This window comes from Arvicola amphibius, chromosome 6 (genome assembly GCF_903992535.2).
Source record: "Arvicola amphibius chromosome 6, mArvAmp1.2, whole genome shotgun sequence".
NCBI classification, from domain to species: domain Eukaryota; kingdom Metazoa; phylum Chordata; class Mammalia; order Rodentia; family Cricetidae; genus Arvicola; species Arvicola amphibius.
In genome coordinates this window covers 5710605-5729214 of record NC_052052.2, presented here as the reverse complement: position 1 = coordinate 5729214, position 18610 = coordinate 5710605, and the positions used below count along the sequence as shown (strand labels likewise).

At 45.1% G+C, this 18610-nt stretch overlaps 1 protein-coding gene and 1 pseudogene across 10 annotated transcripts in view; one reads left to right on the top strand and one right to left on the bottom strand.

Annotated features, from left to right (window-relative positions):
* The window catches only part of Rere (arginine-glutamic acid dipeptide repeats), a 343378-nt gene that overhangs the window by 285517 nt on the left and 39251 nt on the right, over positions 1–18610 (top strand). For all 10 annotated transcript variants that reach the window (XM_038333039.1, XM_038333048.1, XM_038333047.1 and 7 more), the window contains one exon: positions 7411–7491. In XM_038333039.1, coding sequence (XP_038188967.1) covers positions 7411–7491 — 81 coding nt within the window. The remainder of the gene's footprint in view (positions 1–7410; positions 7492–18610) is intronic.
* On the bottom strand, positions 1505–5761 carry LOC119816418 (annotated as a pseudogene).

Genomic DNA, 18610 nt, shown 5'->3' with positions numbered 1-18610 from the left:
AGCATGCAGCTGTTTTATTGCTATGTCAGGCAACACTTCACTACCATCCCCATGCCAACAAACACATAAAACTGCAGATAGGTTGTTGCTGTTGTGCTGGGGTGTTTGTGTGTGTGTGTTTGTTTCTTTTTTGTTTTCCGAGACGGTTTTTCTGTGTAACAGCCCTAGCTGTACTGGAACTCACTTTGTAGACCAGGTTGGCCTTGAACTCAGAGATCCACCTTCCTCTGCCTCCCAAGTGCTAGGATTAAAGGCGTGCGCCACCACTGTCCAGCCCAGATATGTTGTTGATTAGTAGGACTAATGGTGAAGCCTCTTGTCTGGACCCAGCTAGCCATCTCTCAAGGTAGACAGGACAGGAGAACACAATGGCTGGTTTATAGGTTATTTATGTAGTCATAGCTCAGGCAGGTTTGCCCAAGCACAAGAGGAACCTCTGAACACATTAACCTGTAGGGGAGATTAATGTTACTGCATTTCAGCCTTGTTCTTTTTATTTCTGTAAGTATCTCCATTTCAGGAATGTACTAAACAGCCGAGTCAGAGTTCTCTGTGACACCAAAGAGTAGACTATTAGGGCTTATTGAATACACTCCTCTTTCAACCTCTTTCAATCTGAGAAGTTTTCGATAGCCCTAGTATATGTATAAATAGATGTCTAAATCAAACATGTACTGATAATCATAAATTTATTTGAAAGTGATTTGATATGCATCAAATTTTACTATTTATTAGCAGTGAAAATACATTTGCATATTAGTGATGTGGGTGTGCTTATTTGACATAAAAGAAATCTTGGTTGAATAATAATGCAGGAGTTGAGCATCTTTGGGGTTTTTCAGAATTATTCAATATTTAGATTTTTATAATATCAATGTTGAGGACACAACTTCACATAAAAACATAGCACAAAATGGCTGAAGTATTATTTAGGCATTTTCAGAAGTAGCTGGAAATTCTGTCCTAATCCCAAGCCAGGATTTGACAATTTTTATGAAACTCAAAGGCAACCTTCATTTAAAATTTTCTTCTTATGCATTGTTTATTTCTGTGTGTTAGTATGTCTGTGTTGGATGTCTGTGTTGGGGCATGTGCATGCCATAGGCTTCATTTGGAGACCAGAGGACAGCTTGTAGGAGTTCTCTCCTTCCACCATAAGGGTCTTAGGGATGGAACTCAGGTTGTCAGGCTTAGCTGTAAGCCCCCTGACACGCTAAGCCACTTTTCCAGCCCTCAGAATGTCAAATTTTAGAGATTGGTTTTATTTTTATTTGTGTGTGTGTGCACCTTTGCACGTGTCTGTGAGGGAATGCCTCACAGATACCTGTGGAGGCCAGCAGACTGTGCCAGATCCCCTGGAGCTGACAGGTGGCTGTGAGCTGCTGGGTGTAGGTGCTAGGAACCAAACGTGGGTCCTCTGGAATAACAACAAAAGCTCTTAGCCTTAAAACAATGAATTTTTTTTACTTTTTATTTAATTATTTGCATTTATTTTATGCTGAATTTATTCCCGTGCCATTAGTTTTTGTTTCTTCAGTTTCTTCTGGGATATCTTTTTCTTCTGTGCAACCTCCTCTTCTGGCTTTGGGACAATCTGTTCCTTTTCAGTGAGGATCATCTCCATGTGGCAGGGGATCTCATGTATAGATTAATTGGTCCATGAGCTCTGTAAGTTCATCGGTACATCTTAGGTGCTTTGTTACTTGGATGTGTTCAATGACTAGAGAATCTACATCTTCAGTTCAGCATCTCTCTCTATGCTTTTAAACATGTGCAGCAAGAATTCAACTCTCTTTTTGGCCACCGACCCTGTGTCCAGCCCCACTGTTTGGCCTGGGCACACCTACCGACTCCACCATTGTACCATCGGAATGGCACACACTGCTTCTTCAAAGTGACATCTTTCAGATACTTGGTGGCTTTTCGGATATGCATACCCTTGATGGCCTGGGCTGTTTCACGGGTGTTCTTAAAGTGAACCTGAAGGTTTGATCCTCTCGATTTGCATGATTTTGTAGGGTTTTCTGGGTTAAGAGAGTAGCGAACCTTCTTCACTGATCACCTCTGGCTGCTTACAGGAAGAGCAAAACAATAATTTAAAAAGCTTTCTTAATACCACATAATCCACCTTATCCTTAATACCACAAGAATAGACTAATTTGATACTTAAACAATTAGGAAAATATTTAAAAAGTCTTTGTTTTTCATAGTTAAACCATTGTTTCTGTAAGAGCAGAAAACTTCATGAGCACTGTAACAACACTGCCCTTCATCTTACATCTGAAGGTGTTTGATGCAGCATTCATTCGCACTGCATGGTATGATGGCATGCACAGTGCGTAGATTGTGTGCTCAGCAGCTGCAGTGAGGGTTGCACAATACGACATGGGTGAGTGCTGACAGAAACTCCGCTGTGTGTGAGGTTTTCATTAATTTCTGGCTGTAGTATGTTCATAAACCTTTTACTGATGGCCAGATTTGTCTCATTGAGTTTTAACTTACGGGCCTCAAGTATTGTTTGCTTTATACACACATGGGGCCTGGGGAGCAGAGCCCCAACTTTAATGTTCTGAATACTTTTAAAAAGTTTCATGGGACTGATTGTTTTGCCTATATGTATGTAAGTCCACTGTGTGTGTGCCTGGTACCCTGAGAGATCAGAAGAGTGTGTCAGTTCCCCTGGAACTGGAGTTACAGATAGTTGTGAGCCTCCATGTGGGTACTAGGAATCAAACCCTCTGCAAAAGCAACAAGTGCTCTTAACCACTGGGTCAACTCTCCAGACCCTCTTCACATTTTCTAAATCCAAGAGTTAAGTTTTCCCTGCTAGGAGCTTAGGTAGACAAACCAATAGCAAACTCATGAACTGAGTTGGGACATCAAAGAATATTCCCTTTGCCATAGATAAGTACAGGTTTCTGTTTGGGTTTCACCTGGCTGTGAGGATGCAGAAATAGAAAACAATGTGGTTTTGCTCCCAGTGTGCACACTTAGGTTGCTTGGAGATGAAAAGTACCGAAGAAACAAGTGCCAGCTTCCTAAGAGCCAGCGCCCATATGCGAGTTGGGGTAATGGCAAGCGCTGGAGCAGAAAGCAGGGCTCCTAGCACTGGCCTGTGACCCACAGTTCACACAGTTTAAATGTATATATCTTCTTCCTCCGTCACCCTTGGCAGCCTGGCGTCCTAATGTCTACACTGTCAGCCACAGAGAAGTAACACACAAAGCCTTGAAAAGAACAGGCCATGGCCATGAACTTAGTGGCTTAGCACTCCTCTGTGAACAAGTCAATATGCTAATTATTAAATTACCATTGAAAACATCCAGGTCTTCACCTGGAAAGAGGTGCACAGAGGGAATGGGCTCATGGCCTTAGAAGCCAGTCTTACACACTGGCGGCCAACTACCATGCTCTGAGGGCTTGGCTCTCTTTCGATTTTAGAAGCCACTCTGCATTTCTGGTAAACCACAGGTGAAGTCGTCCTGAGAGGCAGATGTTTGGCTGGTTTTGAGGCCTGTGGCTTTCCATAGAGAAATAACAGCACAGGCCACATGAAGCTTTTACTTCCTCTTTCTCTCTCTCTCTCTCTCTCTCTCTCTCTCTCTCTTTTTTTTTTTTTTTTTTTTTTTTTTTGTGGGGCTAAGGCAAGGGCAGTTTGTACTTTTCATGCATGGACAGCAGTGATAGATTATGTTCATCATCAAATGCCAAATTCATATTTCTGGAAGTGTGGTAGTTTGAGATATCTATAATACAGTCTACTGAGTGTTCTCAGCCTTAGGATATAGTGACAGCCAAGGCAGCATGCAGCAGGTTGTCCTGGGAGTTTGGGTGAGCAGAAAGTCCAAAACTCTGGAAACACATTTAGAGGCCAGGTGATAGAGAAAAACCAAAAGGACTGGTTGTCATGAAGTGGAGGTCAGGTCTACTTTCAGAGTTCAGCCTGGATATCTCTGTGGTGGGGCTTTTTTCTTTGCTGTGGGGTGTTGGTGGAGGGTTTTTTTTTATGTTTTTGTTTGTTTGTTTTGTTTTTCTTTGCTTTACTTTTTAATGCAGGGTCTGATGTAGCAAGACAAGCCTCAGATTCTATGTACAGAAGAATGACGTTGAATTCTTTATCCTCCTGCCTCCATCTCTCAAGTGCTGGAATTTTAGTTAAGCCAACGTCACCTGGCTATTCTCCATTTCTTAGTCTAGTTCCATGATGAACACCCCAGCTCAGCCCCACCTCGTCTCACAGTTGACTTCACTTGTTTCAAAAACTTAGTGAATACCCAGTGCCCTGCACCCTAGGGAGGGAAAATGGCATGTGACAATGGCATGTGACAGAATTCCTGTCTTTGTAGGGTTTACAGACTGAGTGAATGGGAGGGGCTGGTCACAGGGCTTTACTTTTGGAGCAGAAAGGATTTGAGTCTGCATCTGAAATGAACTTTGGAGACAGACTGGGTCATTAGACATCTGCATGGGAGGGAGGGATGGAGGCCTTAGAAGTCAGCTCAGGTGGACAGGCACTGTCCGCACATGATGTTCTTAGACAGGGGCTGGGGAAAGAAGCAGTGCTTTTGTTTGTTTGTTTGTTTTTGGGTTTTGTTCTTTATTTTTCTGAGACAGGGTTTCTCAGTGTAACAGCCCTGGCTGTCCTGAAATTCGCTTTGTAGACCAATCTGGCCTCAAACTCACAGAGATCCACCTGTCTTTGACTCCCCAGTGCTGGGATTAAAGGCATGAAGCACCACCACCTGGCCAAGATGTAGTTTTTGTTTTTGAGACAGGGTCTCATGTAGCCTGTGCTATTTTCAAATCTGCTGTGTAGCTTGAGTATAACCTTAAACTTCTGATCCTCTTGCACTAGAATTACAAGTATGTGCTTAAAATCTGTAGTTTTGAAAAATTCCTTGGCAGAGGCTTCTAACAGGCTGTATGGTGAGCTAAGTTCCTGGAGGTAGGGCTGGAGGTGGGGCCTGGACCTGTGCTGAGTAGGTGGGAAGGAAGGAAGGACTGAGCAGGAGAACTGAAGAACTGGCATGCTGGTGTTAAGTGAACTGGAACGTGTAGTTTTAGGATAGCCACTGACATAGAATGAATTTCATAGGAAATGTCAGGAAACAGAAGGTTTGTGAGGCTGGGTTACCTTGATCAGTTTCTTAACTAAACTGCACTCTCTGGCCACCACTGGTTTGCATGCTGTTTCTCACGTTCCTCTCTCATATGACCCAGATGGCCCAGAACTAGCCCCTTTCCTCTCTTCTGCTGAACATGTTGTGTGTCACTGGGTACTAACCCTACATCTGACCCTGCAGTCTGGTATTCCACCCCCAAACTGTCTCCCACAGCCCATTCCTCTTCTCAGAGCCACCGCCAAGCCTACAATGCTGCCACTCACCTTGGTAATCTGTCCCATGCCCTCCTGCCTTGGTGTGAAGACGTTCTGTGCTGCCAAAGGCCACGGTCGTCCCTCTGTCTTCTGGGCTTCCTTGGTGCACAGGGAGATGCCCTTGCTTCTTTGAGCAGGTAGTGCCTCAGTGCTCTGGAGTGATCCCACATGCACTTGCCTTACCTGCTGAAAGCCAGTCACGGTTTAATACACGTCCTGGCAAGAGTTTTCAGAGTCCCTCCCAGTGCTAGGGGCTTGGTAAATTATTACAGTGAGTTCATGGCCTAATTTCCTACCAGTGCAGTGTGCCAGCCTCTGCTCTGTTCCTGGTCCATACCAGGGTCTCCCCAGGGAAAGTTCCTCCTTCAACCCCTGGTCTGCCATGGGCCCTCAGAACTCTGTGCAGCCTGGTCTCAGTCTCTTCTGCAGGCAGTCACTTTTTCTGCATACCTTGTCCTTGCAGCTTCCAGAATGTTCGTGTGTCCTTCTTGGTCAGCCTCAAGTCCAGCTGGAACCCACCTGGCAGGCTAATGCTCTTCCTGGTTACTTCCCCTAAGTCAGGCCTTGTAAGCTTCCTCCTCCTAGCTCCACCACCACCCTTTGTTCCTCTGCTGCTTTCCTTAGAGGCCCAAGAGTTTTCTGTACCTATTTGCTTCTCTGGGCTGAATGGGAACTCCTTGAGGGCAGAGCTCTTGTTCTAGTTCTGGTGGAGATGATGTGTGCAGCTTAGGATGCCTGTTGATTGTATGCCTGATGCCGACGTCAAGTACCAAAAATCGCTCTTCATACCAGAGGAGTGTGCGCTGCCTTCTTGTGTCTCCCAGATTATTCCCTCTGAACTATATCAATTATATTGAAAATTGACAGTGATGAGTCATATCCTAGCAAAAGGAGAAATCGGAACTCGCAGAGCCTGAAGGACTAGAGTAGGAGGTTGCAGATGGATCTTACAGGCCAGGGCTGGCCATTCCCGACGTTTGTCCCACAGGTCTCTAACACCCGGAGTGGGAGGCCCCTCTTCCTGGTGGGCAGGTGATTTATTGGCAGAGGCCCTTCCGTGGTGATCACTTGTGAAGTGCAGGCTGATACCCGGGCCTGGCGGGAGCGAACACCCCAGCCGCTGGCTGGAGCAGCCATGGGGGTGGGGACCGGCGCGGGTTTCGCTGCCTCTCAGTGGGCGTGTGGCCTGGCCTGCGTGGGGAGCAAGTTTCGCTACTGTGGTGCCCCGCCCGCAGGGAGGACCCTGAGAAGGCCGCGGCGGGGGCTCGGCCGCCTACGGGGCCGGGCGGGGCGGAGTCGAGCGGGCCGCGGCGGCGATCCAGGCCGCCTTTTGCAGCTGCCCGCCGCCGGGCTCGCTGCGCTCCAGCCTCCTCCCCCGGCGCCCTCCGCTCCCCGCGCCCCGCGCTCCGCGCGGCCCCGCCGCGGTCACACGCTGAGCAGCCCGAGGCCGCTTGGCCCTGCGCTTTGTGGAGCCCGGGGACGGGCGCGGCCTCCTTACCTGTGGCTGCGGGTTGCGCTGGGATCGGAGGTGGGGGCGGCTCGTGGATCCGGCCGAAGTGAAAGTCCGCGGACCCGGCGGGCTGGGGGCTCGACCCCAGGCTGTTCCCGGCTCTGGGGTTGCGGGCTTCGGGTGGGCTTTCGTGGTCACGGAAGGGGACGAGGGCCGGAGCGGCACCAGACACTTCTGCGAAGGCAGCTGCTTCCGCGGGTGGAAAGCAGCTATGCTGGTTTATTGCAGCGCGGGCTGTTTGTTGTTTGCACCTTCGTGCAGCCCGTGGTGTCAGGAGGCCGCCTTAGCTCTGCTTGCCTTAAACGGAACGCCCCGGCGCTGCTTGTGGTTCCCCGCAGGCCGGGGGCAGCCCTGCCCTGCCAGCACGTCCCAGCTGTGCTGCCGAAAGCCTCCAGCCTGGCTGATATTCCCAAGCTCAGACTTTTCTGCGGTTGCTATTCTGCTGATTGCAGATATCTTTGCTTTGCTGACATCCTGTTTTGGTTTTGGTTTTTAAGTCTCACTTGTTTCTTTTTTATCACAGAAACGCTTCGTTAAGGGGCTCCGGCAGTACGGCAAGAACTTCTTCAGAATCAGAAAGGAGCTGCTTCCCAATAAGGAAACCGTGAGTACAATCGGACTTTATGTAACTTGGCTTTTTCCTCTTTGCTCTGCTCGTGCTGCTTCTCCGCATCTGAGCTTAGGAAATGGTTCCTTTAACCCCGTGCTGTGCCTGACTCAGGCTGGCCTCAGATTCGGTGTGCTCTGCTTTTTTGACTCCTTCAGCTGGTAGTTTTCAGATAGCAGAGTGACATATTGTGCTTATCCTCCTGAAGAACGCGTTGTAACTAGGAGAACAGAGTTAGCTGGGGGAAGGGACCGCTGGAGAGTTAACATCTAATTTTAAATCCAGTGGCTGGAATAGGAAATGGCATTTTATCGCTAGTTTGGATTTGGTAATTATCAAAAGTCATTTGAACAAGTCAAAGGATAAAATTGAAAGGTTTATGGAATTCTACTGGGCGTCGTGCCCCCTCCCCTTATTTAATGTTGCTGTGCTTTAGGAAAATACTTTTAAGTCTTTGCTATCCCAGCTTTAAATGCTTGCACTTTATAGTGAAAAACGGTTTTTATTAGCTGCTTAATGGGAGCTTTAAAAAATGTCTTTGCTGTTTCAAAAGCTGAGGGTCAGAGGGTCCTGATGAACTTGCCCCCAAGGGTGTGCTGAAGAGTCCCTGGAAAGTGAAGCTGTAATTCCTGCCTCCTGGAAGGTGGGAGTGGACCACCAACCTCATCCAATTGATGCCTTCAGGCTTGAGCCAGTAACCGGAAGTACCTCCAATCTGGAACAGGGAAGAGTTGTGATTGATATTAATCAGGCCACACTCAGAGCTTTTAGAAAGAGGGGTGAATGGAAAATGTCCTTTAGAAAAGTGGAAGGTAGGGTTTTGTTAGTTTGATATTTTGTTTTCTGTTGGTGCTTATTGATTTCCTCTTTTTAAAAAATAATGAAGCTTTTTGGGACACTTTTTGAGAACGTTTAGGATCCTGGTAACTGATAATAGGGAGAAAGAGTCTGAGATTCCAAGTACATCCTAGTAAACTGATGGCTCCAGTCAGTGGTAACTGAAGGAAAACTGAGGCACTATTGTGCACCTGAATGTGCTGAGATGGGCTGCCAGAATGCCTTTGAAAACCCAAGTCGTGGATAGATGTTAAAGTACATTGTAGAAAGATCTGCATTTCTCACAGGTTCGGAAGAGATTTTATTAATGGAGATGATGTAGAAATTCTCCTTTAGTTTTCTGGAAATTTCATTTTTTCCTAAATTTATTACATTAAAAAATTAAAGTTGCTTGGCTCAAGTGTAGCAGTTTTGTTTGGGCTGAGTGGAAAAAGAGTCAGGGAGTAGATGTGCCCCGAAGTTCATAGCCCACTCTGACTCTGTCAGCTTAAGTCTTTGGTTACAGGTGCTGTGGTTGAGCCTTGAGCTGCTCTTTCAGCCTTCCTGCCCTTACCTTTTATCTGTCCCTTTATCTGCTAAAAGTTGTAATGCTAAAGATCTGATCAAAGAAATCCTGACAATCATTTTATCTTAATGCTAGAAAAAAAACAGTAGCATAATTGAGGATTAAATCAAAACCTTACTTAGGGGTAGGAGTTGGGGTGCTGGGATCAGCCCTGGGTCTTGTGCTTGCTAGGCAGAATTGGAAACCCGTGACAATATTATTCAGTTTTTATCTCCTTACTGAAACGGACATGACTGACCTTTAACCTTGTGCTGTGTTGCTCACTAGTTTTCCTAATTAGAAAGTCAGATTCTCCTAATCTTATCTGTTCTCTTCTTGGTCGCCCTTATCACGTCGGCTGATTCAGTGAACTAATAATGCCTCTTCCCCTCAGGCTACTCTGGTGGGCCAACCCTGTGAGATGAAGATTTTCCATTTTCCTAGTCTGCTGTGGCTGTGCCTTCTTCTCTAACCCTGTTCCCTCCTGGTTTCCAGTCATTTCATGTGGGCACCACCACTAGAGGACAGCAGACAGAGTGGTCTGCAGCCTTGGAGGACCTCTGCAAGCATCCCTGGGTCCCACTTTCTTCTGAGTGCAAGGGATGAGTTTGGTCATGGGGTCAATCTGTTCAGTGTTCTAATCAGCTGGACAAGGCTTGTCTTATATTTTCCTTAGCTGTCATCCTAGCTGGGCTAATCATTACAGCCCACTGAGAGGGGAGGGCGAAGGTCATTTTTCATTTTGCTACAGAAGATTAGGAATTTTGAAGGTGCCTGTGTTCCAGAATTTCCTTGATAAAAATTTTGTGTCAGGAACCTTTTTAGAGAAAATTTTTATAATCCAGAAACTTCCCCACATTTTTTTTACTGGATTATTAACTTGTTTCTTTGCTGTTCTTAGAAGACTTGAAACATCAGAAGGGCTTTAGCATCTAAAAGAAATGTGACTGACTGGGCTTTGGAGCCTGCGTTCTATTACTGGCCTTGCCAGTAAGTGTAGCACCTGATCTTTCCTGAGTTGTTTCCTGACTTAGCCTGTGCTGTGGGAAGTTCAGATTAGGTCTTAAAGAGTTACTGGGAAGTTACTGTTTTTAAATGGTGTTTCTTTGCATGAGACACATGCTCTCAGCCTTAAAAAGGGGGGGGGGGGTGCTGTTGGGAGAGCCTGGAAAGATGAATCAGGTTAAGAGCACTTGCTGCTCTTGCAGAGTTCACTTCCCAGCACCCTCTTCAGGTGGCTTATTCTTATTCTTTTTGGTTTTTCTCTGTGTAGCCCTGGCTGTCCTGGAACTCACTCTGTAGAGCAGGCTGGCCTTGCCTCTCAAGTGTTGGGATTAAAGGCACCCCAGGCTCGCATCAGGCTTCTAAACTCCCTATTATTCAAGTTCAGGAGGTCCAGCACTCTTTTTAAGTCTCTGAGTGTTGACTGAGTTTTATGTCCTGCCCGGTTTCGGCAGTCGTTAAGTTCCAAAGAAATCACACAGAGGTCTAAATTAATTATACTGATTGGCCTAGTATCTCAGCCTTCTTATTAACTCTTATAACTTATATTAACCCATAATTTTTGTCTGTGTTAGCCACGAGGCTTGGTACCTTTTTTGGTGAGGCAGTCACATCTTGCTTCCTCTGAGGCTGGGTCACAACTCTACAATGCAGTTCCCTCTTTCCAGCATTCTTGTTGCCCCGCCTATACTTCCTGCCTGGCTACTGGCCAATCAGCATTTTTTTTTTAAAAATAATACAAGTAACAGGATAAAAGACTATTGTCCCAAAGTATCTGAGCACACATGGGGCATACAGACAAACATAATAAAATGAATGGATTTTTATTTTGTTTTTAAGTATTTATTTATTATGTGTACAGTATTCTCAGTATTCTGTCTGCCTGCAGGCCAGGAGAGGGCACCAGATCTCATTACAGATGGTTGTGAGCCACCATGTGGTTGCTGGGAATTGAACTCAAGACCTTTGGAAGAGCAGGCAGTGCTCTTAACCACAGAGCCATCTCTCCAGCCCAATCTTTAAATTTATTTATTTGTTTGTTTGTTTGTTTGTTTATTATGTATACAATATTCTGTCTGTGTGTATTTCTGCAGGCCAGAAGAGGGCACCAGACCCCATTACAGATGGTTGTGAGCCACCATGTGGTTGCTGGGAGTTGAATTCAGGACCTTTGGAAGAGCAGGCAATGCTCTTAAACTCTGAGCCATCTCTCCAGCCCCAGATTTTTAATTTTTTTTAATATTTATTTTTTTGTATGTGGATATTTTGCCTGAGATCAGAAGAGGGTGTCCATGAATCCTCTGAAACTGGAATTATAGACAGTTTCAGATGGCTGTAGGCCACCATGTGGGTGCTGGGAATTGAACCTGAGTCCTCTGGAAGAGCAGTAAGTACTCTTAACTGCTTAACCATCTCTAGCCTCAAAATAAATATTTTTAAGACTATTTTGTGTGTATGAGTATTTTGCATGACTATATGTGTACCACATGGATGCCTGGTGCCTGAGGGGTCAGAAGAGAGCATTTAATCCCCTGGAACTAGAACTACAGACAGTGGTGAATCGGGTACTCAGACCAAACTGTTCTCAGCAAAAGCAGCAAGTATTCTTAATCTCAAAGCCAATTCTCCATCTCCATAAATAAAAATAATGTTTTTTTGTTATTGTTGTTGTTTTGAGTCAGGGTTTCTCTGTGTAACAGTCCCGGCTATCCTGGAATTCACTTTGTAGATCAGACTGGCTTTGAACTCACAAAGATCTGCCTTCTCTACCTCCCAAGTGCTGGGGCTCCACCAGTACCTGACAATAAAAATAATTTAAAAAAAAATCTTTAAAGCTGGTGGTGGCACGTGCCTTTAGCAGGCGGATCTCTGTGGGTCTCAGTCAGGTCAGTGCACATCCTCCTGCCTTTTGACTCCTGTGAAATGGGTCCTGACCCTGGGTGCTTAGAACATGCATGACAGTTTCCATGAGGTAGTGTCTGTACAGAGTATAGAAAGATGATCTCTCTTCCTAATCTGTTACCCTCTGTTGAAAAACAAGTCTTTCACACATGCTTGCTAGGGCCTGGACTTGCTAGACAAGTGCCTTACACTCTCTGAGCTCTGTGCATATGTGTGCGAGGTGGTTCTGTTCTGGAACTGTTTTCACCAATCCCCTGTCATTTCACTTAGGAAGGATTGAGGGGAGTACCTGGGTGGAAACAGATGTCTTTACCTTTGGAGCTTTCCTCTGAGAATCCCATTCCTCCCATTTAGTACAGGCCTTATTGTCAGAAGACAGCGCCTGTGGCATGGGCATCAGTAGCTTTCCTAGGATTTCTGGTGTTTATTAGACAGGTGTTAGGTCCGGCTTTCCTCTGAATACTGCTGCCCACTGAAGTGGGAATAGTGGCTGTGCTTATGGCAAACCGTTTATAGAGTGATGAAGCAAGTGTGTGGTTTTAGCAGAGGAATCTTTGGTGCCAGTGTTGGAAAGAAAAGACAGTTTTTAAAGCAGAGGCCCTGGACCTTTGTTGATGACAGTGCTGTGTCCTCAGCCTCTCCGTGGTCTCATCCTCCATGTTCAAACCGACAGAAGCAGCACACAGAGCTTTTACTTTATGCATTGCTGTTTGTATGGACTGTGTTTATAATGGACTTTTTAAAAATGCATATTTGGGTTGGGGGGTGATTTTTGGTTTTTGGTTTTTCAAGACAGGTTTTCTCTGTGTAGCCCTGGCTGTCCTGGAACTCACTCTATAGATGAGGCTGGCCTCAAACTCACAGAGATCCGCCTGCCTCTGCCTCCCGAGTGCTGGGATTAAAGGAGTGCGCAACCATCGCCGGGTAAAAACGTGTATCTGTGTGTGTGATTGAGCACATGCTACAGTGTGTGTAGCGTTCAGAGGACTGCTTTTGGAGAGATAGCTGGGAGGAGTCCTAGCCTGGCTGAGGACTTTTTTTAAATTTTTTTTATTGATATTTATTGAGCTCTACATTTTTCTCTGCTCCCCTCCCTTCCCCTCCTGTTTCCCCCCCCCCCCCACTTCAGTCCTCCCCGCAAGGTCCCCATGCTCCCAATTTACTCAGAAGATCTTGTCTTTTTCTACTTTCTACATCCCATGTAGATTAGATCTATGTAAGTCTCTCTTAGTGTCCTCATTGTTGTCTAAATTCTCTGGGATTATGGTTTGTAGACTGGTTTTCTTTGCTTTATGTTTAAAAACCACCTATGAGTGAGTACTTGTGATAATTGTCTTTGTGTCTGGGTTACCTCACTCAAAATAATGTTTTCTAGCTCCATCCATTTTTCTGCAAAATTCAAGATGTCGTTATTTTTTTCTGCTGTGTAGTACTCCATTGTGTAAATGTACCCCATTTTCCTTATCCATTCTTCAGTCAAGAGGCATTTAGGTTGTTTCCAGGTTCTCTGGCTGAGAACTTTTTGTAGTGGGTTCTTTTCTTCCACCCTGTGGGTTCTGGGAATCAAACTCAGATTGCCAGCCTTGGCACTAAGTGCTTTATCCACTGAGCCAATTTGCTGGCCCTGCTTTGAATTTACAGAGTGTTAAGGGTTCAGATACTGCCTCCAGCATTTGAAGGATCTGTTGTTCCCTGTTGACACTTGTTAAGATTCCCCTTGACCTTGCTTACCTGCATGACTTATAAGCCTTACAATTTTATTAGGTAAAACAAATAGAAGGTATGCCCTAGAATTACAAAAGACAAACTTTAATAACTATAGTAATGGGCAGTGGGATCATCCACTTAGAGCTTATATTTTGTATCATAGTCTCATGTCTTATCTGTTAATCCATTTTGATTTGAACACCCAGCTTGCAGGGCTGGAGGTGTGACTCAGTTGGAAGGGTATTTGCCTAGCATGCATGAGCCCTGGAACTGCATTTTACTGGACAGGATAGTGCCTGACTAATCCAGCACTTGAGGACGAGGCCCAGGTGGGATACCTTGTCTTATTTTTTCTTTTCTTTTTCTTTTTTTTTTTTTTTTTGATTTATTTATTTTTATATGCACTGGTGTTTTGCCTGTATGTGTCTGTGTGAGGATGACAGATTTGCTGCAACAAGAGTTATAGACAGTTGTGAACTGCCCTGCAGGTACTGGGGATTGAACCTGTTTCCTCTGAAAGAGCAACCAGTCAGTCCTCTTAACCCCTGAGTCATCTTTCCGGCCTTTTTACTTTTTTTTTTAAAGGAAACTAAAACTTAGCTGCTGATGTTTGAAAAATATTTTCTCTGTTTTTTATTATAAAGTATATTTTAAGAGTTCTTTTAAAGTTATAGACTATATTTAAAATTATAATCCTTGAATAATTGTTTCATTTTAATCTTATTCTAAGTTACACCCATGAGTGACACTTAGGAAATTCGAATAACAGTGAACTGCCTTGTTTAGAGAAGTAAGGAAAAGATACTAGACTAAGTCCCAGCTGTTCAGATTGTGTGTGGGGGGGTTGTGGATGTGTGTGCAGGGTCACGTATGCATATAAGCAAGGGTACACTAACATGCCGTACCATGCTGTGGCAGTCAGAAACTGGGGTGTCTGACCCAAGATCTGCTCATGGCTGTGTAAACCAGGCTAGGCAGCTTTGAACCTCCCAGGATTCTCTTGGCTTGCATTTCCAGGATATGCTGGGACAGCACACTGCTCTACATGGATGGGTTCAGGGGATTTTTTTTAAAACTCAGCTCCTCATACTTGCATGACCATCACTTTACCCACTGAGCCTTCTCCCCAGCTCTTTTAAAAATTTTCATTTGTGGCTGTTTTATTTTGGCAGTGCTGAATTGAGCCCAGGCTTGCAGTATGCTAGGCATAGACTTAACCACCGAACTGCACTCTTGTCCCTGGGGTGTTCGAGTTTCAGGCACAGCTGCATTACTATGTCCTTTCCTGTTTATTTTTTCCCCCCCTCTGTGACTTTGGGAATGTCATTGCTCTCTCCATGTCCTGAGTCCATCTGAATTGTGGGATCATAATTTCTGAGGATTGAACGTTGAGATTTATGTACTATTACAGCTGGCAAAGTTAGGGTTCAGGGAGCTTTGGTTCAGTTCAAGGCCTGTGCAATGTGAGTGGGAGGTGAGGGTGAGCCTTCATGGAACTCACTGCTGAGGGCCAGCTGGGCTTGTGCTTCTTGAAAACACCCACATTGTTGACTTGCTGGAACCACATGGCTATAGGCTCTTACGCATCCTCTCCACAACTGTCCTATCTGTCCAGGAGAGTTGCGTCCTTTAATTTTTTATTTTAAATTAAAATTTTTAAGTAAAATTTATAGCCTTTTTGAAAAATGTATTTGTTTTTATTTTAGGCACATTGGTATTTTGCTATGGGTGTTAGGTCCCCTGGAACTGGGATTAAAGACAGTTATGAGCTGCCATGTGGATGCTGGGAATTGAACTCAGATCCTCTAGAAGAACCACTGAGCTCTTTAACCACTGAGCCATCTTTCCAAGCCAAAAATCTATAGTCTTAAGACTTAGTCCTTCCTGGACAGTGGTAGCACACACCTTTAATCCCAGTACTAGTGAGGCAAAGGCAGGTGGATCTCTGAGTTTGAGACCAGCCAGGGCTGCACAGAGAGACCCTGCCTTAACTAACTAACAAACAAACAAACAAACAAAACTTTTTCCTCACATGGATTTCCACTATATACACTCATGTGCATTTGTACAATGTGTATTTATATGGAAAGAATGTGAGTCTGTCAGTAACCTTGTGTACGTGCATGTTTAGCTGCTGGTTTAAGGCCATTGAAAGCCTAAATGCCCAAGACCTTTTACTTTGTAGAGTGGACAGAGTAACTTTAACTCACATATCTACAACAGCAAGACTGAGACCCTAGTCTCACTGTGCTGCAGAGGGTCTTCCTGTTTTAGAGAGTTTGCACAGAGGCTCTGTGTTTTATATTATAGGATTGAAAATCATGGCTCATTTTTCTCAATAGGTTTATTGGGACAATCAAGAATAAAATAATTGTCTTTAGCTATAGAATAAGCCATTAGCCAATTTCTGCTAGCCTTTCAGGTATGTGAGCAAGTGCACGTGCACAGTCGTGCAAGTTGTGCACATGGAGGGAGCTATGGAGCTGTGCACATGGAAGTGTAGGGTTCTCTGCTTCCTTCGTGATGGTTTGCTTCTCTTCATCTCGGTGAGTCACCATCACATGCTATTTTATTATCTTGAAAACAGTCTCTGGAATTTTTTTATCCTCTGTTTTTGCCGTGTGAGTGGAAAACCACTGAAGTTGTTCTGAACAATATTTAAATGAAGACTTTCTTCAGGGACACGTTAGTTATCTGTTTTCGCCTTTTCTGTTGTCTCTTTGTCCCCACGGGCAAGGTTTGGATTGCAAGGTTAAGAATTGGTGACTGCCTAAGGCAAACAGGCCTTTTTGCCATAGTTGAGTACCGGTGGCTCATGCCTCCCAAGATGAGAATATGGTCTGTTCTGGAAATGTGCTTGTGAGGTGCATTGGAGCAGGTCAGTTTGCTGGTTTTAAATCAACAGACTGTCTGCCTGAGAGACAACCCAGACTCAAGGGAGCCCAGGAGTCTTAGGTCTCCCTGCCACCTCCTGTGCTCTGATTATTCCCTCTGTTGCTTTTGAACTTGCTCAGACTAACCTAAAAAATGGGAGGGAGGTCCTTGCTTCAAAACAGCAGGATTTCCTTGTCCACATCCTCACCTGCTTGTGTTTCACGAGAAAGATAGACTTCTTTCTGGCTAGTAGGAGATGATTTTAGGGCAAGGATGGCAAGGGGAGGATGCCCTGGTTCTCTTGCCTGACCTCCTACCCCTGATCAGCACAGGGCTAACTTGTTTGGAGGTCTCCAAAACAGAATTCTCCTGGCTTTTTGTTCACTGGCTTTCTTGCACTGTTCTCTACCCCTAGCCCAGCCTCCTTGCCCTATTCCACACTCGCAACAGGAATCATTTTTATAGCACACATAACCTTTAAACCAAAAGCATATTGCTTCTAACAAGAGTGAACCTCTTCTTTGCTTTTATTTTGAAAAGTCCTCCCTGTTGTTTAATGTGGAGGGTATCCGTGCTGAAAGCCTGCTCCGAGTAGGCATTTGTGCATCCCAGAGGAACTTTTGATTTATTTCCTTAACTCTGCCCTCCTTTCTCTGTGGTTCAAAAACCTTTAATGATCTGTAAAGCTTGGAGACTTCAGTGCAGAACAGTAGTGATTTTAAGGACCCCTCCCACCATATGAAAGGCCTGCCAGGTTCCACACGCTGGGTTTCCACTCCCTGGAAAGCTAACCTCTTACAGACTTTTGGTTGTGCGGCAGGGCATCCTCGGTTGGGGCCTTGATAATGCTTTTGTGAAATATATTTTCTTCCTTTTCTCCCTCCCTTTGAAAAACTGTAATGAAAATTCTGGGCTTTTGGCCAGCCTGTGGGATGTGATACAGTAGAAATGTTTTTGGTGCCCTTTGTTACTGCTCGGCTTTGATTAAGTTTGTTTCCAGTAAGTTTAACCCCGCTCCTCCTGGGCCCCCTGCTCCTCATGGCTGAGGAGGCTGATTGAGCCAAGGTTAAGCATGGTGTTGTGCAAGTTGCTGATGCCTAGTGGACTCCCTGTGCCAGGCAGAAGGAGCAAAAAGCATGTCTCCACAACGTGATGTTTTCCTCTCTGGCTGCCTTGTGCAGGAGGTGATAGAGCTGTGTGGAAGCTGTGTAGGTTTCCTCTCTTGCTTCTGCTCAGGTATTCCAGGAAACCACTGTACAACATGCTCTTTTGTTTCTATTTAAAATTGTGACACTCTGTAGCCTTGGCTGGCCTCTAATTTCTTGCCTCTGCCTCTTGAGTGCTGGGGTTATTGCTGGAGGCCTCCACAGGAGGCTGTGCAGCTTGTCTTGAGATTCTGTTAGTTAAATAAGTTTAAGATCATGCTGTACAACCTCTGGGACTCTGCCAGGTGTGGGAGGAGGCTCCCAGAGCAGCAGTGAGCAAGCAGTGCTGCTCCTTTGATCTTCTGTAGCTCTCCATTTCAAAAGAAAGAGGTGCTTGCAGCTTTAGAATTTTTTTGTTTAATATTGCTTTGACCTCATATTTATAGCCCTTTACATCCTAGCAACAGAACCCTTCACAAAAAGCATTTTCCAGTCCTTCTGGTACTCTAGAGGGTGAGACCAAGATGTCCTGATGCTAGAAGTCCGTGCAGGGGCCCCTCCCAGTCAGAGGGAGGTGGATCTTACAGTGATACCCTCTGGAGCCTCTGTGGTGCTGAGTGCTCACTTGGTTTTTAGGCAGTGTTTACTTTTCACAGAAAGTGAGATTTTACTCCTAAAATTCTTGATTTATGGTGGGATTCTTTGCCAACCCACAGTGATGGAGTATAAGTTTGTGCAATCCCTTTGTGTCCTAGGGCTTTGGAGATACTGACCTATAAGCTAGCGGAGGTCAGTGTGATAAAACAATCTCTTGGGAAAACAGCGACCCGACTTCCTTTCAGAAATGGGTCATTTGAAGACAGAATTCTGTAATGACCAGAAGAGCACTGTGGTCCCAGAATCTGTGAAGGAATGCAAATCACCAGTGGGCCACAGGAGGTGTCTTTTATCCCTCTTCTCCTGTTCTTTTAAGGGCTCTAATTTTCTCAGCTATTCTAGAAGCCAGAAAACCCCAGCAATACTTGTGTCTTCATTTCTTTCAGAGTTGGGGTTACGTATGTTAGTTGGGTGCCCAACTTATTAGTTGCTATGACCTGGACTTCAG